Source organism: Thunnus maccoyii, chromosome 22 (genome assembly GCF_910596095.1).
Source record: "Thunnus maccoyii chromosome 22, fThuMac1.1, whole genome shotgun sequence".
In the NCBI taxonomy this organism is placed as follows: Eukaryota; Metazoa; Chordata; class Actinopteri; order Scombriformes; family Scombridae; genus Thunnus; species Thunnus maccoyii.
In genome coordinates this window covers 3,484,778-3,503,324 of record NC_056554.1, presented here as the reverse complement: position 1 = coordinate 3,503,324, position 18,547 = coordinate 3,484,778, and the positions used below count along the sequence as shown (strand labels likewise).

The window sequence follows — 18,547 nt, the reverse complement described above, 5'->3', positions numbered from 1 at the left end:
TAATGAACAACCCGGTAGTAGTCGCCTTTTTTTGCGCCAGCTATCCTAGCCTGCGCCTGCTAAGCTTTTTTTGTGGAATACCTGATGCGGCCCAGCCTCAACCAGACTCTGCCTCCAGCGGCCCCCAGGTAATTTGAGTTTGAGACCCCTGATTTAAATGATCTTATGGCAGTAAGATTATTGCTAAAGGGTAACATGCAATCAGCTGTAGTTCAGTAAAACTACAACAACAAATCACATCCTCCCCTCTTGTTTTACATGTCTGTCTCTCACTTTGTTCCCACATTTACTAGACTCTCACTTTGAAGCCAACAATACACACATGCAAACACAAGAGTGCAGTGTTGCATTTTAATTCTCACACACAGATACGTGGAGAGCTCAGCATGTATGCAATATGAAACACAGTATGTGCTCATGCAGTCATTGATAATTCACTATAATCCCACTATGTATCTGTATATTCTTTAGTTGTGTGTAATTATTTAGACCTGACATATTTACAGAGGTTTGGTGTGACGTTCACAACCATGTTTGTAGGAGCACATAGTTTGTCCAATGGTGTGTAAAATAACAGAGGTGCTCAGTCACATGACATGTTCCTGTCTTCATCTGACAACAAACTAACTACATTTACTCAAATACTGTACTTCAGTACAATTTTGAGGTACTTGTACTTTACTTGAATGTTTCCATTTTTAGCCACTTGTACTCCACAATATTTGAGGAAATATTATACATTTATTTAACACCTATAGTCACTAGTTACTGTACAGAATATTTTATTTAACATAAAAACACTCATGATATAAAATACAACACATTAAAGATTAAACCAGTGTTTCATTTGTCTTTTAACCTCTTTCCTCTCCCATCAATCATCTCATGACCCCTCAGATTTATCTTGGGACCCTTTGGAGGGGCCCAACCCCTAGGTTGGGAACCACTGGACTTAACTACCTACAGTTAAGTTTGCTGTATATAAAGTAGTTCAAACTAGCTCCACCTTAACCAGCTACAACAATAAAATGTTGTTCACACACTGATGCATCAGTATTAATAATCTAATAATGTCATATTAACGTCACTGCACAACCACTATTTTCACTTGTTATACTTCTACTACGTTTTACTCATCATACTTATGTTATATTGTAGTATTGCTGCTTTGAAGTAAAGGATGTAAAAACTTCTTCCTCCACTGGCTGTCATGGAGGGAATGTGAAGTGGATAGATTTTGCTGTGTCAGCCTATATTATCAGCCTATATCATATTATCTATATAAGATACTCACACTTTTTCATACATTCGTCAGTTGTGTCTTTTCTTAGTACTCTTGGCTTTTGCTAAAGTGTTTTTGTTTGAGTGCAGCAACAGAAGTCTACAGATTTCAAAAGTTTGAATGGAAGGCCTTTGCAGACTACCAGTGCTCCCATTATCACCTAGATTACTTTATTATTCTGCAATAAATCACTGCCATAACTGTGTGTCTGTTGCTTTTATCAGGTTGGTTCACACACTGTAAACTTGAAGCCAAAGACTCATCTCATATGTTTTATTTGGAAGAAAAGTGACTTTGATTGAAACACTTCACACAGTAATATTGATGAGGAAGGATAAAACTCTTCTATACAGGATGTAGTCAAGGTTACGGTTAAGCTGATGATAGTGTATTGTTAGCAGATAGAGAATCAACATTCAACATGGATTACAGATAAGTAAAGCTGGGTTTTCATTTCAGAGCTCAGTCTTCTTTCTTTTTTTCTTCTTCTCTTCTTTTCCCTCCTTGTGGAAGACTTTCCCATCATGCTGTTCTCTCCACTTCAGGGTGACTCCACTCACTCCTTGCTCCTTCAGTCTGTCCTGGAACTGGGAAACACAAATGGAAGCCATTTTGAAACATTCATCCCCCCTATTGTGTTGTTGTTGTGTCTAAAACCCCCCACTGGTTTTTAGATATTATCAAACTTCATAGTGGCAAAACACATCAAGCAAAATAAGCATGTAAACAAGTATTCTAGACCTGTTTGAGACACACCAGCCCCTAACCCAGTCTGGATTTTGGAGACTTGCCTTTTTCAGGATGTTTGCTTTCACAGCAGGGTCATTGAGATCCACAGAGGAGTCCTGCACCTTCATCCTCAGCTTAACTACCCACCTCTTTACTGGTACTGAGACACAGAATGAGAGGAGAAATGAATCATTCATTTGCTGTCCTATTAGTTCTGTGATATTTACACTTTTTTGTGTACATTCAAACATGATTTATGCTAAAGTTATGCAGCATTCTCTGGCTTCCACTGAAGGACAGTAAACCACTCACCAGGGATGCTGTAGCAGACAAATGGAAACCTCTCTTCACAGGACTTGAATGTCCATTGGTTTGATTCCTGCACACCACACATCATTGATCTGAGTGATCCTGAAACTGAATGTTTATCACCCCATGTGGTGAGTGAGTAGGGACTGCCATCAGACCAGTTATAAAGGAAGGAGTCAGCATCTCTGTACAGGCCGATCCATGCATAGTCTGCCCAAGGCACCAAATTCTTGACCTCCCGGCTCTCAGTGTTGTTCCTCACAGTGGCCAGGTCTATGAAGTTCTCCCTGCAGTACCTCTGAGCATTGGACCAGTTCATTGGTTGATTCACAAAAAAAAATTCAGGATCCAGCTGTGTTCCTACAGTTAAATTATTGGGCAAAAATGAATCTTTGATTTGAAGTGCTGAATGTAATCATTATTAGAGAAGAAATAATGCTTAGCTGGGTACTTACCATTATAACAGACGAATTTATAATCTCTTTCACAATAATAATCCCACCATACGTGACCACGTCCAGTGAGTACACAGTGAACATTAATCGATAAGTATGGATAACCTGATCTCCAGTCCCTATATTCAGCTCCACTCCCTCTGTACCCATCTGACCACTTCCAATCAATGACTCTGTACAGGCCAATCCAGACCTGACTGTTGTAACCAGCAGATGAAGCTGTGTTGATGAGTTGGTTCATGTCTTCAGTGTTTTCAATGGTGACCAGGTCTGTGTATGTCTCTCTGCAGTAGGTCTGAGCTTCAGTCCACTTCATGCGTTGAGCAACAAAGTGGTACTGATGGAGACGACATGTGGAGAAGATGGACCAGCCTGTGAGGAAAACACCACTTTTTAACATGTGAGGTGACTCTAACATTTTTAAGTATTACAGTATAATGAAATAATAAACACTGTTAGACATTATTAAACGCACAGTATTTAACTTCTGCTGCTAGTGGTCTCTTAATCAAAACAATTACAAAAGACAGAGTTTGATGACATCATGAAGTAGTGTGGGATCATGGGAGTTGTTGTCCTCATTGTGAAACAACCACCATTGCAGTCATTGCAGTCAGCTTCTCCCGGTTAGGATTCCTTCAGTGTTCATTGTTCAGGAGGTTTTTACCAGGAACCAAATTATCCACAGAGGTCTCCTCCTCTCCAAAACAAACAGACCCAATTGTAGGGAAATTTTAGCTCAGTTTGGGGAAATTTACTGTTAAGCAGAATTATTACACAGAACCACTTCAATTATTTGTCCAGCGTTATAACCTCAGAATCAGCATAATAAGACTAATAAATAGTTTCTCTTGGTGATTAGTCAAGAGAATCTTTAACACATAAATCAGCTTTGGGAAGGAATTAACTTGCACTCAGGAGAGGAATCGGATACGTAAAGTGACTGAAAGTAAGTTAAAGAAAACAAAGGCAATGACTTTATATGCAAAACATTTATTACCTAAAGACTAACCTAACAATGACACAAAACAACACTCACTAAACAAACAATGACACTACAATGAAAGAATGAATGAATGCAGAACCAGAGTTTGTCAGAAAAGGGGTTGACTAGTGACCGTCACTGGAAGCAGCTGGTAAACTGGGGTGGCAAATTTAGAATTCAGTTCTAAGCAGATGAAGCTTTTTGAATTCACCCGGTTAGCAGAGCAGAAGTGTGCTACTTGCATGTCTGTGGGCTGGTAGCTGCTGAGTGGTGTGGTGACGTCAGGAGAGATGAGAAGGTGTTGCCACCGTGGGGAGTGGAGATGAAGACTTGTCAGCTGAAGTTGGTTTCAACTCAGAGAAAGAATGGGACCTCGTACCAGTAACAAAGAGAATCCAACTATTGCATTCCAGTGATGGTCTTTTATAGGTACAGTTAGATAAGGGACTTCAGAGAAGCGTCTGACCAATCATGGCATCCACTGGAGGTCAGATAATTTGTCTTAGTTTTAAAACAATCTCTCAAACAACTGTACCTTGTTACCAAACAACTACCGTGACTAAAAATCGAATGTTCTTATGCTCAGGAGATTACAATGCTACCAAATAGCACATGTTTATCTCTAGTGGTTACTGAGATATTAATTACCTGATTTTAACACACATACAACTTGGAGAATTGAGTTAAACATTTCCAACATAGTTATGGACACAAATGTACACATTCAAACAATAAGGAAAGTAATAAAGCGATGGCATTGGCCACTTATTAAGGTAGACAGTGTTCTGCTGAGGAATATCCTACACAGTGATTAAAACCAGTAAAACACTGAATGAAGCAGTTTCATGTTCATAATCAGTGTTTCAGCCCCTCTGGATACGAGACATTCAGAGAGGCTGTTAACATTTTCTCAGCTTGTTTCTCTGATAACTTAAGATCCAGACGTCTGATGACTAAAATCCTTCAACCGGTTAAAAGATATAGTTAAAAACAACCAAGATATAAAGAAGTGTTTAGTAAAAATGTGGCTTAAATCTGGATACATGTCAGTTTATGACAGCATTTGGCAGACAACCACAACACTGACGTATGCACAAAGGTCATATGATGCTATTAACTGCCAACCAAATGAAAAGGACCCTTACCTTGATTAAAAGTGTGAATTTCTGGGTTTGAACATTAGAAACATTTTGGATGATGTAATTACACAACTCAATAAAATATTGAGTTAAACATTAAACATTAAACATTATAATGTTTAATAATAATATCTTTAAATATTTCACTGACCTGAGAGATACAGGACACCCAGCAAGATCCTTTCCATCATGATGCTGCTCTGAGGTCTCTGTGTGTCGATGTTCACTCTTACAAGGAAACTCTACCTCTATATTAGCTGTTCTTAGGCAAATCTAGTCAAATACAACACCAGCTTCTCTTCTTTGTTAGGGGCAAAAGTCACTGGTCTGCTGCATTCTGTATGCAAAAAGTATTGACACACATGTAAATGTTTGTCTCCAACACATTTTCATGTTCCCACAGAGCATTTTTGAGGCTGTTTTTTTCAGAATCACACTTTGGTCATGTGCAAAGTGATTTGAAGGGATCAATTCATCTCAACTACAAAATATATATATTTTATTTCTCACTTACCTCCAGTCGTATCTAGTGTGCAGAGTTTCGGTTGTATTTCTCTTCTATACATTAGAGGTGAATGGAATTTTCTGTTTCTTTGTTTTTTGGTGCTCACAGTGTTGAAAAAGTGTCATTCAGATAATTCAGCAGCAACATCTCTCTATGGAGTCTTCATTACTCCAAACAGAATTCACTGTGATCAGTTTTCATTGGGACTATTTCTTCAGTAGAAAGTAGTTCCAATGATACCTGTTCACAGAGAGGCTGGGCTGGATGTTTGAAATGTTTAAATGTGGTTAACACCTCTAATTAAAATTCCACCGATTCCAATGTGTATATACATCAGATGAAAATACACACATACATATATAAATAAATTGAGTAATATCAGTTCACAGGTTTAATAGGAGACAGTTCAACCAGATTTGGCTCATGGCTGCTGTTTGTCTACCACTACTCTACTACATATTGTTGCCTTCAGGCAGCAGGAAGTCTTCTGAGCCTCTCACTTATACATATTGTAATTTTCACACATTGTTAACCTTGATCAGAAGTTTCTATCAAATCAGATGAGGAGTTGAAGTGGGTATAATGTTGCATTTTTGGGGTGGGACACATTTTCAGGAAGTGGAGCCACATGTGGCACAGTGCTAGAAAAGGGTCAGATATATTTGACTATATAACACCTTGAAATCAAGACAACCTTAAAAAAAATACAAGCATGTGCTTTAACCTCTAAAAATCTGAACTGATGGTTTAAAGACATGTTTTATTTTTTCTAAAATGTGATTTTTTATGCGTTGCCTCGAGACATAATTAGTGCAGTTAGTGTAAATGTTAAGACATTCTAAATGATGGTGATGTATTATTGTGTAAAATGATGATCTGGTTCATGTTTTTGCCATCTACTACTCACTGGCAATAACAGACACAAGTACATTTTATGTCTAAAGGGTTGAATAGATGCATACAAATATATTGTATTTCTTATGCAAAGTACAGAAAGTGTGATGATCATCTCTGGTTTACCAACAAACACAAGTGTTTCCTAAGATTCCACACAGGATGAGACTCCAGAAAATGAAAAAAAAGGATGTACATGTACAGTGGGATCCAAAGTCTGAGACCTCTAGTCAAGATACTTCTATTTTGCATTTGTTCTGAATGTAAAACTATTTCTTTCATTACAAATGATTTGAAAAATGTACATGAATTACAGAATATCTTAGTATTTCCTCCTTTTACTTTAATGACATCATGCACTCCAGCTGGCATGGACTCCACACGTCTGTTGAAAACCTGATGAGCCTCGTTATCCCAGCAGGATTTGACAATGTTCCAAAGAGCTTCTTGTGATGTCACAGAAAGTTTGGCTTTCTCAGTCTTCAAGTGTCCCCATAAACGTTCAATGGGGTTGAGGTCAGGTGACTGTGGAGGAAAGTCTATGACAGTCAGGACTCCTTGGTCTTCTTTGGTCTTCAAGTAGTTCTTGCAAAGCTTTGAGGTGTGTTTGGGGTCATTATCCTGCTGCAGTATGAATCCTTCTCCACAAAGATGTAAACCAGAGGGTACAGCATGTCTCTGAAGAATGGAGTGGTACTTCTCCAACATTAAGATTGATATATATTAATTACATATAGTATATCTTATGCATGTATTTGTGTGTGTGTGTGTGTGTGTGTGTGTGTGTGTGTGTGTGTGTGTGTGCGTGTTTGTGTGTGTGTGTGTGTGTGTGTGTGTGTGTGTGTGTGTGTGTGTGTGTGTGTGTGTGTGGGTCATTCACTGTCCCTCAGGTTGTGGCATGTTGAAACATATTGGACAGCAAGATTTTGAAGTCATCAAGCTCTCTCTCTCTCTCTCTCTCTCTCTCTCTATATATATATATATATAAATATACACGTATATATAGTAAGTAAAACACTTTAAATATATCAATATAAATAAACAAAGGGAAGCTAGTATTTTCCTTTCAACATTTACAAATAAATACTTGGTTTTGACCTTTTTGAACCCAAACTGAATCAGATTTTGAGTGAAAAGGAAACAAAGAGACTGGTGGTTGCTTGAAGAAGAAAGTTTGTGCACTAAACATGCTCCATAGTATAAAAGTTTCAAAAGGTTGCTATTTCTGTATGTTGTGGTACTTACAGTTTACTAAAACAGGCAACTTGTTCTGGTTCATGTGAATGCTATGCTTGTGTCCTCAACATGCTCTCAGACTGTATGAACAGTTTAAATAAATATAAACACAATTTCTTAAAAAGAAAAAGAAAAAGGAAACAACATGAGACTGATGTGAGGGGTTGAGAGGTTAATGTGCTGTTCTTCTGCTCCCATTCCTGCAAAACAAACAAACAGAGACACACACTTAGTTTGCATGCTCCACATTTACATGGATTTGTCTTTGACATTATGAAGAAAGCAAACAAAACTTTATTTATATCATACATTTCATTCCAGGAGGAAGCATAATGTGCTTCACAGAGCTGAGCTACCATGGACGTTGCAGCCAAATATGCACATAATGTTGTACAATACAGAAAATAATAGAAGAAAATAGTTTTGGAAAATGAGCAAAAAAGATTATTTTTACAAACATTTTCGGCACTTGCCTACTCTAGCCTCAAACCTGTCAGAATAAATAAAAAAGTCTAAATAAAACTTGGCTTGATGAACATGTGCTGCAGGATTTCAATGATTTAAAGGGGAGTTTGTAGTGGATTAAATGTTCAAACCACAAACACAAACTTATTTTTATCAGAAAGTGAAACAGATAAAACAGCTTCACTTCTAGTGTGTTGTGTTTGACACACTGCTCCTCCTCTCCTCCTCTCTCCACCCTGACACACAGCTTGGTGTGGCATTGCTGCCACAAGTGTGATGTTCTTCTTTCCCTATTTGCTGATCCATATACTAGTTATTGTGACTTAACACAGTTTCCAGTACTACAGGTCCTACAGTGGTCATAAAATTATATATATTCAATATTACTCATATTTTGGTGAGTATGATGTCATAACTGACAGAACCATGAGTCAGAGCTACAAAAATAAAATCCAGGATGTAAAAAAAATAGTTTTCCTTTCCACAAGATGTTGGAACCTGGCTGCAGGGATTTGATCCCATTCAGCCACAAGAGCATTAGTGAGATCCAACACTGATGTTGGGTGATAAGACGATGTGTTAATTCTACTCAAAAGTGGGAAAATGTCTTAATGAACTTTGTGCATGAGGGGACTCATGTTGAAACAGGACTGCTAAAACTGTCCCAGAATACTGCAAACCATTATACATCACTCTAATCCCAGTCTGCATTGTGAGCTCTGACCTTGGCCTTCCTGAGGACGTGTCCCTGGACTGGTGAGGCCTTCTGGCCGCCCTGCTGCCGTCAGAGCAGTGAGGCACTGTTGACCAGCAGGGAGCAGGACTCAGTGTCACTGGTGTCACAGCTGGAGAAGGGAGAGGACTCCTGGGTCTGTCACAACATTGCTGGTGACCACACACACACACACACACACACACACACACACACACACACACACACACACACACACACAAACACGCACACAGAAAAAATTAGACAGCTAATGGCAGCATGCAGGTAGTTGTTTGCAATTGAAAGTAAACTGCTGTGGGAGTAATGAAGCACCAGGACAGTAAAAGACCGCATAGTACAGCTCAGTGTTCTGACCTAAAGACTAATGTTATCTTTTTTGACTCTCGTAGACCCAAATTATTATTATTATTTTACCGCTCCAGGGTGTTAACAGGTCAATAACTGGTGAAACATTTGCTTGTCATGTGTCAGGTCCATAGATGTGGTTCTAACACTATAATGTAGGTTTGTTCTTGTTTTTCTCCAAGTACTTTGGGTAAAATCATCCAATAAAACTAAATAAGGCTGATAATAAAACTGGCTGTGGAAATGAATAGTTATGACAATAGTAACATAACAGTTATAAATTTCCTCACCTTGTCTGTAGTATTCAGAAAACAGAGTAAAAAATACTGCTAGCTGAGCTAAGCTAAGCTAAGCTAAGCTAAGCTAAGCTAAGCTAAGCATGGCCTGCCCTCTTGTGGCTTTAAAAATGCACAACTCAATGCAAAATAAGACTTGAACTTACTGGCACTGCTGTAAACTTGAAGCAAACACAACAACTCATACATATGTTTTATTCTGGAGAGGATTACATTTCATTAGGAGTTATGAACATCACACACAGTAGTATTGATAAAGGACTAGTTTGTACTAAGTTATGGTTTAGTGCTCTGATAACTACAAGGCAGTGAACTGTGTGTACATTTTATTAGCAGATAGAATCAGTATTCGTCATAGGTTTCCCGTTAGCCTTAGTTTGATTTTAATTTCAGAGCTCAGTTTTCTTTCTCTCGGTCTTGAATTCTTTTTCCCTCCTTGTGGAAGACTTTCCCATCAGGCTGTTCTCTCCACTTCAGGGTGACTCCACTCACTCCTTTCTCCTTCAGTCCATCCTGGAAATGTGAAACACAAATGGAAGCCATCGACTTAATTGGAAACCCAGAGAAGACATGAATGATTTTAATATTCAATCTGTAAAAAGAAACTGATCACAACATAATAAACTTGAGCTCTTGAGAATATAAAATAATTACTTTGTGAAAATTTTATTTGATTTGTTAAGATCAATTTCTTTGGAATAATGTACGTCTTTATAATAATGTATCAAATGACGTGTGAACATGAGAGGTAAAGGATTAAAACAACTTGGTTGTACATGTTTATTTCTGCTGTAAAGTTGGGCATCTTTACAATATGAGGATTGATTCGCTTTTGGAGCCTCAAGTGGCTATTCAAAGAACTGCAGTTTTTGGCACTCCTGCGTTGGCTTCATTTTTGAGCCCCAGAGGTTGGTTCTTGGTCCCCCTTTACTCAAAACTATGTTGGTGATTTGAGGCTTCAGCAGTGTCAGTCAGATAGAGTGGGTATGTATGTCTCGGTAGTCATGTAGGTTTATTGCCAGTGTTTTTTCTGGGCTAATAGCCACTCTCACACCAACTCACACTGCTGAAGCCTCATTTAGCTTCAGCTGAACTTGTAATCTGAACAACCATGTGCCCGCTGTTTTTGAAAATAAAATCATATTCTAATCATTCAGACAGTAATGAGTTATTGAAAAGATCTGAGGCACTCAGGATTGTAATGAATTTAAAAAGCCTTTAATATTTCATGGCTTCTTAGTCATAGTTAAAAACATGCCTATGCTTTTCAGCCATTAAGGCCTTCATCAGGGTAAGTACTTTAGGCTTCTTATATATGTTGGCAAGTAATCACATGATCAATATGGACAGGTAATAGTAACATGATTAATGTAGACTGGTGAAGTCACATGACAGATACAGTTCATCACAGGAAACCACACATCAAAGCATTTACGTAATATCAAGGAATATCAAGGCAAAAAACTGTAATAAACTAACACATATATATATATATATATATATATATATATATATGAAATCCCAATTTTTAAGTTTTTAGTACACACAAGCAAGACGGCACTTGACCCAAGACCCAGATACCTAAATCAAAGACAATTACAGAAAAGGAGAGAAGTCAAGTTCCTCATTTAACTAGGGTATTGTGTAGCTTTCAATGTGTATATTCAAAAGAATTCTCTCTGTAAGAACCTTTTTAATCGGTCTTCACCCCTTATTCAGTTTGCTATATGGTCTATGTCTGATAGCTTTAGAGAATTGCCGCTGCTGTGGTCAGCCTCTTTATAATGTAGAGCCATCGGTTATGGGGAGTTGCCAGTTCTTATAGCATGTTTATGTTCAGTCAAGTGTCTGTAAACCACATATGAGGAACTGCAATTTATAAATTACGACCTGATGTTATATCAGTAAAGTAGTTGGTATTGGTCATATTACCACAATGATTTTAATCTCGGCACTTGTGGTTACCTGCCTTGATGCCTAACCAAATTTTCTGTTGTACAAGGGGAGATGACTCTTCACAAGTTTATCAGTAAGGGTTGGAGCTCTTCTGAAGCTGATGGTAGCGGCATCTGGAGGAGCTTCTTTAAGAGAATTGTCACTTTTCAATATGTCCCAGTTTCTTTTAATGATTTGTTTAATTCTATTTGCTTCACCACTATACTGTGTCACAAAGTACACTTGATCTGTACACTGTTGTTGTTTCCGTTTTTGGATCAGTAACTGTATCTAGTGAGACATTTTGCTTTATTGTAAGCTGTATATATAGTCTTGTCAAGTCAAGTTATGGTTAAGTTCTCTACTCTTATAACTTCCGGTAATAGTATAAGTACTGTAGCAACCCTGTTGACTAGAATATATGACTAAATTGTTTTCTCATGTATGTTGCTTTCACAAACATGATTATGTTCACAGGTGATGTTTTTCAAATGAATGAAAATATGTTGTGTCTCGTGCGTCTAGTCACTGCAGATGTTTTCTGTTTTACACAAAGACCATGATCTAACCCTAACCCTTCCCCTAACCTCCACCAAGTGCCTAAACATAACCATCAAAAAGTTCAGTAATGCTGAAGACTAGTCAGTCCAAGTGGATATTGTACTGCAAGATTGTATATTTTGTTGTCACTGAACATTTTACTCATTATGTTGACAGAAAACATAACTGGGTCAACATTACATTTCCTGCTAAACATATTTGCTGGTGCAGTTTAGTAGAATCTAAAAGTCATTTCTAGGAAACAGACTGTAGATAGGACATCAACATCCAACATGGCTTTCACATGAACAAAATAAAGACATAAAGGTTTTGTCCACTCATCATTTATGATTCACACACACACAGTGTTGTGTGTTTTACAGCAGGAGTTCAATGAAATTCAAATGTTTGTCTTTGCTTCCCACAATGTTTCATCACTTTGTTCTCAAAGGCAATAAACTCATGTAGACACAAGAGGGCAGTGCTGCACTTTCATTCGCACACAGGTAACCTGTCATTTAAAATACTGTGTGTCTTCATCCAGTGATGACTTATTCAAAATGTACAGTTACACAGTGATGACTTCCTATATGAATATTGTTGATGCATTTTTCTCAGTACTGGTAACACTGGTTAGTGCTTCTGTTGCCTTTTGCTGAAGGGTTCAGGACCAAAATGTTTCTTTTATAGATGTTTTATTCTGCAGGGAATTTATCAACTTTCATTAAAACACTTCACAGAGTAATAGTGATGAAATTACTATTTTTATACTAAAACAATTGAAGCCAAAGCCACATCTAAATAGCAAGTAATGGTTAAATCCTCTATTCTGATAACTACTAGTGTTTTATAAGTATTAGATAAAAAATCAACATCAAACACGGCTTTCAGATGGATTTAAATTTCAGAGCTCAGTTTTCGTTCTCTCTTTTTCCCTCCCAGGTTGGTTCACACACTGTAAACTTGAAGCCAAAGACTCATCTCATATGTTTTATTTGGAAGAAAAGTGACTTTGATTGAAACACTTCACACAGTAATATTGATGAGGAAGGACAAAACTCTTCTATACAGGATGTAGTCAAGGTTACGGTTAAGCTGATGATAGTGTATTGTTAGCAGATAGAGAATCAACATTCAACATGGCTTACAGATAAGTAAAGCTGGGTTTTCATTTCAGAGCTCAGTCTTCTTTCTTTTTTTCTTCTTCTCTTCTTTTCCCTCCTTGTGGAAGACTTTCCCATCAGGCTGTTCTCTCCACTTCAGGGTGACTCCACTCACTCCTTGCTCCTTCAGTCTGTCCTGGAACTGGAAACACACATGAAAACCATCTTGAAAACATCTTGTGATCACATGATAAACCTTTGTGTTATTGTTTTATGATCCTGATCTTAAAATAATTTATGGGAGAAGTTGGTGTGGACTTTTCTCTTAAGAGGCAAAAACAATTTACGAAGGAAATTTTCCATGAACATGTGGAGACAGTTTTTATCATTTCATGTGATCATGAGATAATGATTGTACAGTCACAAGAAAATAAAGCCTATTATTATCACACTGGAATAATCATTTGTTATATCAAGATCACAAAAGGATCAACAGTTTAATTAATTAATAATTATCTCTTTTGTATCAAAGGTCATGGCTGCTTTCTGTTCTGCACTACTGAGGTTTCAGTAGTAAACCACTCACCAGGGATGCTGTAGCAGACAAATGGAAATCTCTCTTCACAGGACATAAATGTCCATTGGTTTGATTCCTGCACACCACACATCATTGATCTGAGTGATCCTGAAACTGAATGTTTATCACCCCATGTGGTGAGTGAGTAGGGACTGCCATCAGACCAGTTATAAAGGAAGGAGTCAGGATCTCTGTACAGGCCGATCCATGTCCAGTCTTTCGTCAGCACCAAGTTGTGGATCTGCTGGTTCTCAGTGTTGTTCCTCACAGTGGCCAGGTCTATGAAGTTCTTCCTGCAGTACCTCTGAGCATTGGACCAGGTCATTCTTTCACTCATATAAACAAATTCAGGATCCAGCTGTGTTCCTGTGGTTAGTTTGGGGGGTGAGTGGAATTGTTGATATACTGAGTTTCTAAATAATGTTAAAGCAGCTATAATCAATATTTTTTATGTTAATAATGTATCAAATGATAACACGTAATGTCAGACATGTCGCTCGTAGTGATGAACCTACAGAGAATTATCACCAGACTGCAGCTCAGCTTTACAAAGCTTTATACTGAGCTTCTGCTCTTTACTGTTTTGGTTCACTCTCAGCGCTCTCACAGTGTTGTTTTCTGCCACAGCTGGTTCTAAAAACTCACTGTACACTACCTGCTTAGCATCAAGCTGCAAACACACACAGTTAACAACTAGCTGGTGAACATAGTGGAACATTTAGCAGCTAAAGAGCCAGATATTTCCCTCAGGAGTTGGTAGAGAGCAAAAACAGAACTGACAGAGAGTGAATATTGGACTTGATAATGTTGCTCCACAACTTCTGGATGTGTAAATAAGCAACAACAATGTTGTGTTCATCACATCTTTCCACTGCTCCCAATTGGCCAAAAAATCTGTTAATGCAGGTTAAAGGAAGAAAATACGCTTTGCTGTTACTTACCATTATAACAGATGAATGGATATTCAATTGCACAACCATCATCCCACCATCTTCCACTGTTTCCAATGTTCACGCAAAACTGACCCCCGCCAAAGTCTGGCTCATTGTCATCAAGATTCTCCCAGTTCTTATATTCAGCTCCACTCCCTCTGTACCCATCTGACCACTTCCAATCAATGTTACTGTACAGACCAATCCAGACCTGACTAGCAGATGGAACTGTGTTGATGAGTTGGTTCATGTCTTCAGTGTTTTCAATGGTGGCCAGGTCTGTGTATGTCTCTCTGCAGTAGGTCTGAGCTTCAGTCCACTTCATGCGTTGAGCAACAAAGTGGTACTGATGGAGACGACATGTGGAGAAGATGGACCAGCCTGTGAGGAAAACAGGTATGACTTATTAACATCTTTTAACATGTAAGGGGCGAAAGTAAAAATTTTCATGCAGTGTTTTCAATATAATACAATAATAAGCACTGTGAGGCCTGATCAACTAATTCACTGACATGAGAGATAAAAGACACCCAGCAAGATCCTTTCCATCATGATGATGCTCTGAGTACTGTATGTGGTGATGTTTACGACTAAAAGGAAACTCTACCTCTATATTAACTGTTGTTATGCAAATCCAGTCAACTTCAACACCAGCTTCTCTTCTCTATTTCTGACAGAGTTCACTGATCTGATGCACTGTGCAGAAAGCACATTCATTTATGGATTTATCTTGAATTTGTTGTAGGCAGCGACATTTTCATTTTGAACACAAAGCCTCCCTGTGACTGTTCCAACAAGAAAAGTGAAGAATTAAAACAACTTGGTCGTATCAGGGTGTCTGCACACTTTTTGAAGTTAAATTTAATACTTTCTGAGACCTCAACAAATAAAATTTAAAACCCTTTCCTAAAAACATAAATGATCACTAGGAGCAGGTGATCAATCACAATATTGATATGGATATATTTCCAATATTGGATGTAAAATCAGATATAAAATGATTGGAATATAATGATCAAAATGTGATGAACTGTGCTCTACTTTCATGTATTCCATAAATCAACAACACTTCACACATCTATAAAAGAAACCTTACAAAAATCATTTTAGTAGCTTTTATTTATAATTTGTTTCAAAAGCCTAATATGGACGTCAGAAATGTGTCCTTGTCATGGACTTGTGGTTTTGGGACTCTTTGTGTTTGTTCTTTTGGTTTCCAGTGTTCTTGGCTTTTGCTCTTTCATCTTATTTGAATTGTTTCTTGGAAAGACTATTAGATTATTGGTTAGCTAGTAGTTCTGTGTTCCTAGGTTCATTTATTCAGAGACAGTTTGGTTTATGCTGGGTTGTTGAGTGTTTTCTGGGTTTTGTGTTTGTCACTCCTCCTGTGTTCATGTGCTCCTCCTCTCACCTGCCCTGCATCATCCTCGTCAGCCCTGCCCTGCTCCTAGTGTCTTCCCCAGCCCTTTCAGCTCCCAGCCTGCATTTGGGTCCAGCTGCTCTGCAATATATGACCTAGTCCTAGTACACATGAATACTGACAGGACCTCCTCATCTAATGTTTGTCCATTTATTAAGACTTATTTAGTTATACATGTTAAACTCTGCAGTTCTGGACACATTTGAAAAAACCTTTCATCCGTTTTAACAGTTAATCAAACAGAAACTGCTGAAGTGTCACCAGTTTAAAGTCTGCTCCTCTTTTGCTCTCAGTCCATTTGTGTTACAGATTGACCGTTGCACCTCCGCACTATAACAGAGGGTAAATGTTGAACTAGAAACACAGTCAACCGCGTCATGGAGGCATTTGTGCCAGTGAAACTAAATTACAGGTAAACTCTGGCTCCAAATAAAGCTTCTTCTTCTAAGTTTTACATGTTAGTGTAGTCATTACTAACTGCCAGTTCACTTCCTGGCTCTTAATTAAAAGGATATGTTCACATTTTTGAAAGTCAGTCTTAATACATGACTCACATGCTGTATTATGTCAGCTGTAATCATACCTGATCTCCACACTGGCTGTGACACAATTCCTTCAAAGTGCAACTACACTGTGAGAAATGGAGGCCAAAATCCTCCATTTCTCACTTCTGCTAAAGAAAAGTATAATTTTCTTGTTAAAATCAATAAAATATCATCTACTCCTCCCTCATTAAAAATTACAGATCTATGAATATGCAAATATATTTCATTTCAGAAGTTTTCCTGCTGGACACAAGACGTCTCCTACTTCACTGTAAAGATCATTGTCAGTGTTTGTGCACTGGAGGCTTCGAGTTTCCACATCACACCTGTGACATCACAAATAGTTTAAGTGGATATCGTACTGCAAGATTGTATATTTTGTTGTCACTGAAAATTTTACTCTTACTTTGAGTAACATGTTAATTAATGACATTTACTCATCATGTTGACAGAAAACATAATTAGGTCAACATTACATTTCCTGCTAAACATATTTGCTGGTGCAGTTTAGTAGAATCTAAAAGTCATTTCTAGGAAACAGACTGTAGATAGGACATCAACATCCAACATGGCTTTCACATGAACAAAATAAAGACATAAAGCTTCATAAGGTTTTGTCCACTCATCTCTTATGATTCACAGTCACAAAGTGTTGTGTGTTTTACAGCAGGAGTCCAATTAAATTCAAATGTTTGTTTTTGCTTCCCACAATGTTTCATCACTTTGTTCTCAAAGGCAATAAACTCATGTAAACACAGGAGGGCAGTGTTGCACTTTTATTCCCACACAGGTAACCTGTCATTTAAAATACTGTGTGTCTTCATCCAGTGATGACTTATTCAAAAGGTACAGTTACACAGTGATGACTTCCTATATGAATATTGTTGATGCATTTTTCTCAGTACTGGTAACACTGGTTAGTGCTTCTGTTGCCTTTTGCTGAAGGGTTCAGGACCAAAATGTTTCTTTTATAGATGTTTTATTCTGCAGGAAATTCATCCACTTGCATTAAACCAACCAAGATCCAAAGTGTACTTTAAAACTGTGGCTTAAAAGTAGATAAAAAGTGTTAGGGTCGGGGGGTGAGGATGCAGGGATGAGGGTCGAGGTCGTGGGATGCGGGATGAGGGGGTAGGGGTCGAGGGGATGAGGGGATGAGGGTCAAGGGATGGGGAGAAAGAAGAGCAGGTGGGAAAGAGGGAAAGGAGGGAGTGGATAGGAGAATGATAGATGAAAGGGGGAGAGGCGTCGACGTCGGGGAGGTAAGTGGGAACAGGGGGTTGAGACTCAGGGTGGGGGTGCTGTCTCGATGATCCGGCATCTGTACGAAGCCCCCAAAGAGACTTCAACCGGAGAGGCGAGAATGGGATTTCTTTATGTTATCCAGGTCATGATGGATGTAGGTATGATAGGCAGGGGATGACCAACGGCCGAGGATTTTGATGATGTTGTCAGGAATGCCTTGTCTAGAGGCGGTGGAAGCGGCTCCAATGTGGAATGAGTGTCCTGAGAACTGGTCTGGGGGTATTCCGCATCTGGCAAGTACTGAGCGCATGTGGTGATGGAACCAAAAACGTGTAGCTACCCTTCCCGTTTCCGTGATGAACAGGGGGTCTTGAGGGGAAGCTCGGTTGGCTAGTCTAGTGTTGATGTACTCGTGGATGGGTTCGTAAGGACTTATGTATGAATCTAGGCGGAAAAGGTAGATGGGTTGAGGTTGACCCAACTGGTTGGTCTTGTTGCGTTTGAGGTGGTAGATGAGTGTGTCTGAAGAGTGGAAAGAGATGTCGGACAATGTGGCGTGTAGTGATGGATCAAAGGAGTAGGAAGGAGCTGTGATTTCTGAGCAGCGTAGGAAGCCAAAAAAGGCTGGTAAAAACATGGACTCCAGGGTTTTGTCTATGTGGGGAGACAAGTAGCCTGTGCGGAGTGTGTGAATGCATCGGACCAGAAGGTCCGACGTGAGGGGTGAACATTTTGGTGCGGGGTGCGGTTCCGCCTTGCGGAGACCTTTAATTAACATGTTAATATGAGAATGGGACAAGGCTGGGCATGGCGCTCCGGAAATCAATTTAACAAATAAATTGATTCCACTGAGGTAAGTCTGTATGGTGGAAGACTT

At 38.7% G+C, this 18,547-nt stretch overlaps 1 protein-coding gene and 1 long non-coding RNA gene across 4 annotated transcripts; one reads left to right on the top strand and one right to left on the bottom strand.

Annotated features, from left to right (window-relative positions):
* Positions 1-1,541: 1,541 nt before the first annotated feature.
* On the bottom strand, positions 1,542-14,850 carry LOC121889543 (lymphocyte antigen 75-like). 3 transcript variants are annotated; one of them, XM_042401580.1, is made up of 5 exons: positions 5,051-5,121; positions 2,776-3,147; positions 2,324-2,680; positions 2,074-2,171; positions 1,542-1,869 (listed from the first exon to the last, which is right to left on the bottom strand). In XM_042401580.1, exons 1-5 carry the CDS (start codon positions 5,088-5,090, stop codon positions 1,738-1,740), a joined length of 999 nt encoding a protein of 332 aa, XP_042257514.1. In that variant the 5' UTR covers positions 5,091-5,121; the 3' UTR covers positions 1,542-1,737. The 3 variants fall into 3 exon arrangements, with proteins under 3 accessions (XP_042257514.1, XP_042257515.1, XP_042257513.1); XM_042401581.1 differs by lacking the exons at positions 2,324-2,680; positions 2,776-3,147; positions 5,051-5,121 and adding exons at positions 13,538-13,894; positions 14,470-14,850; XM_042401579.1 differs by lacking the exon at positions 5,051-5,121 and having other exon boundaries at positions 2,776-3,193.
* LOC121889554 lies at positions 14,777-16,697 on the top strand. The gene is made up of 3 exons (XR_006093562.1): positions 14,777-14,856; positions 16,174-16,292; positions 16,658-16,697. It is a non-coding gene; the product is annotated as an uncharacterized LOC121889554 (long non-coding RNA).
* Positions 16,698-18,547: the final 1,850 nt, after the last annotated feature.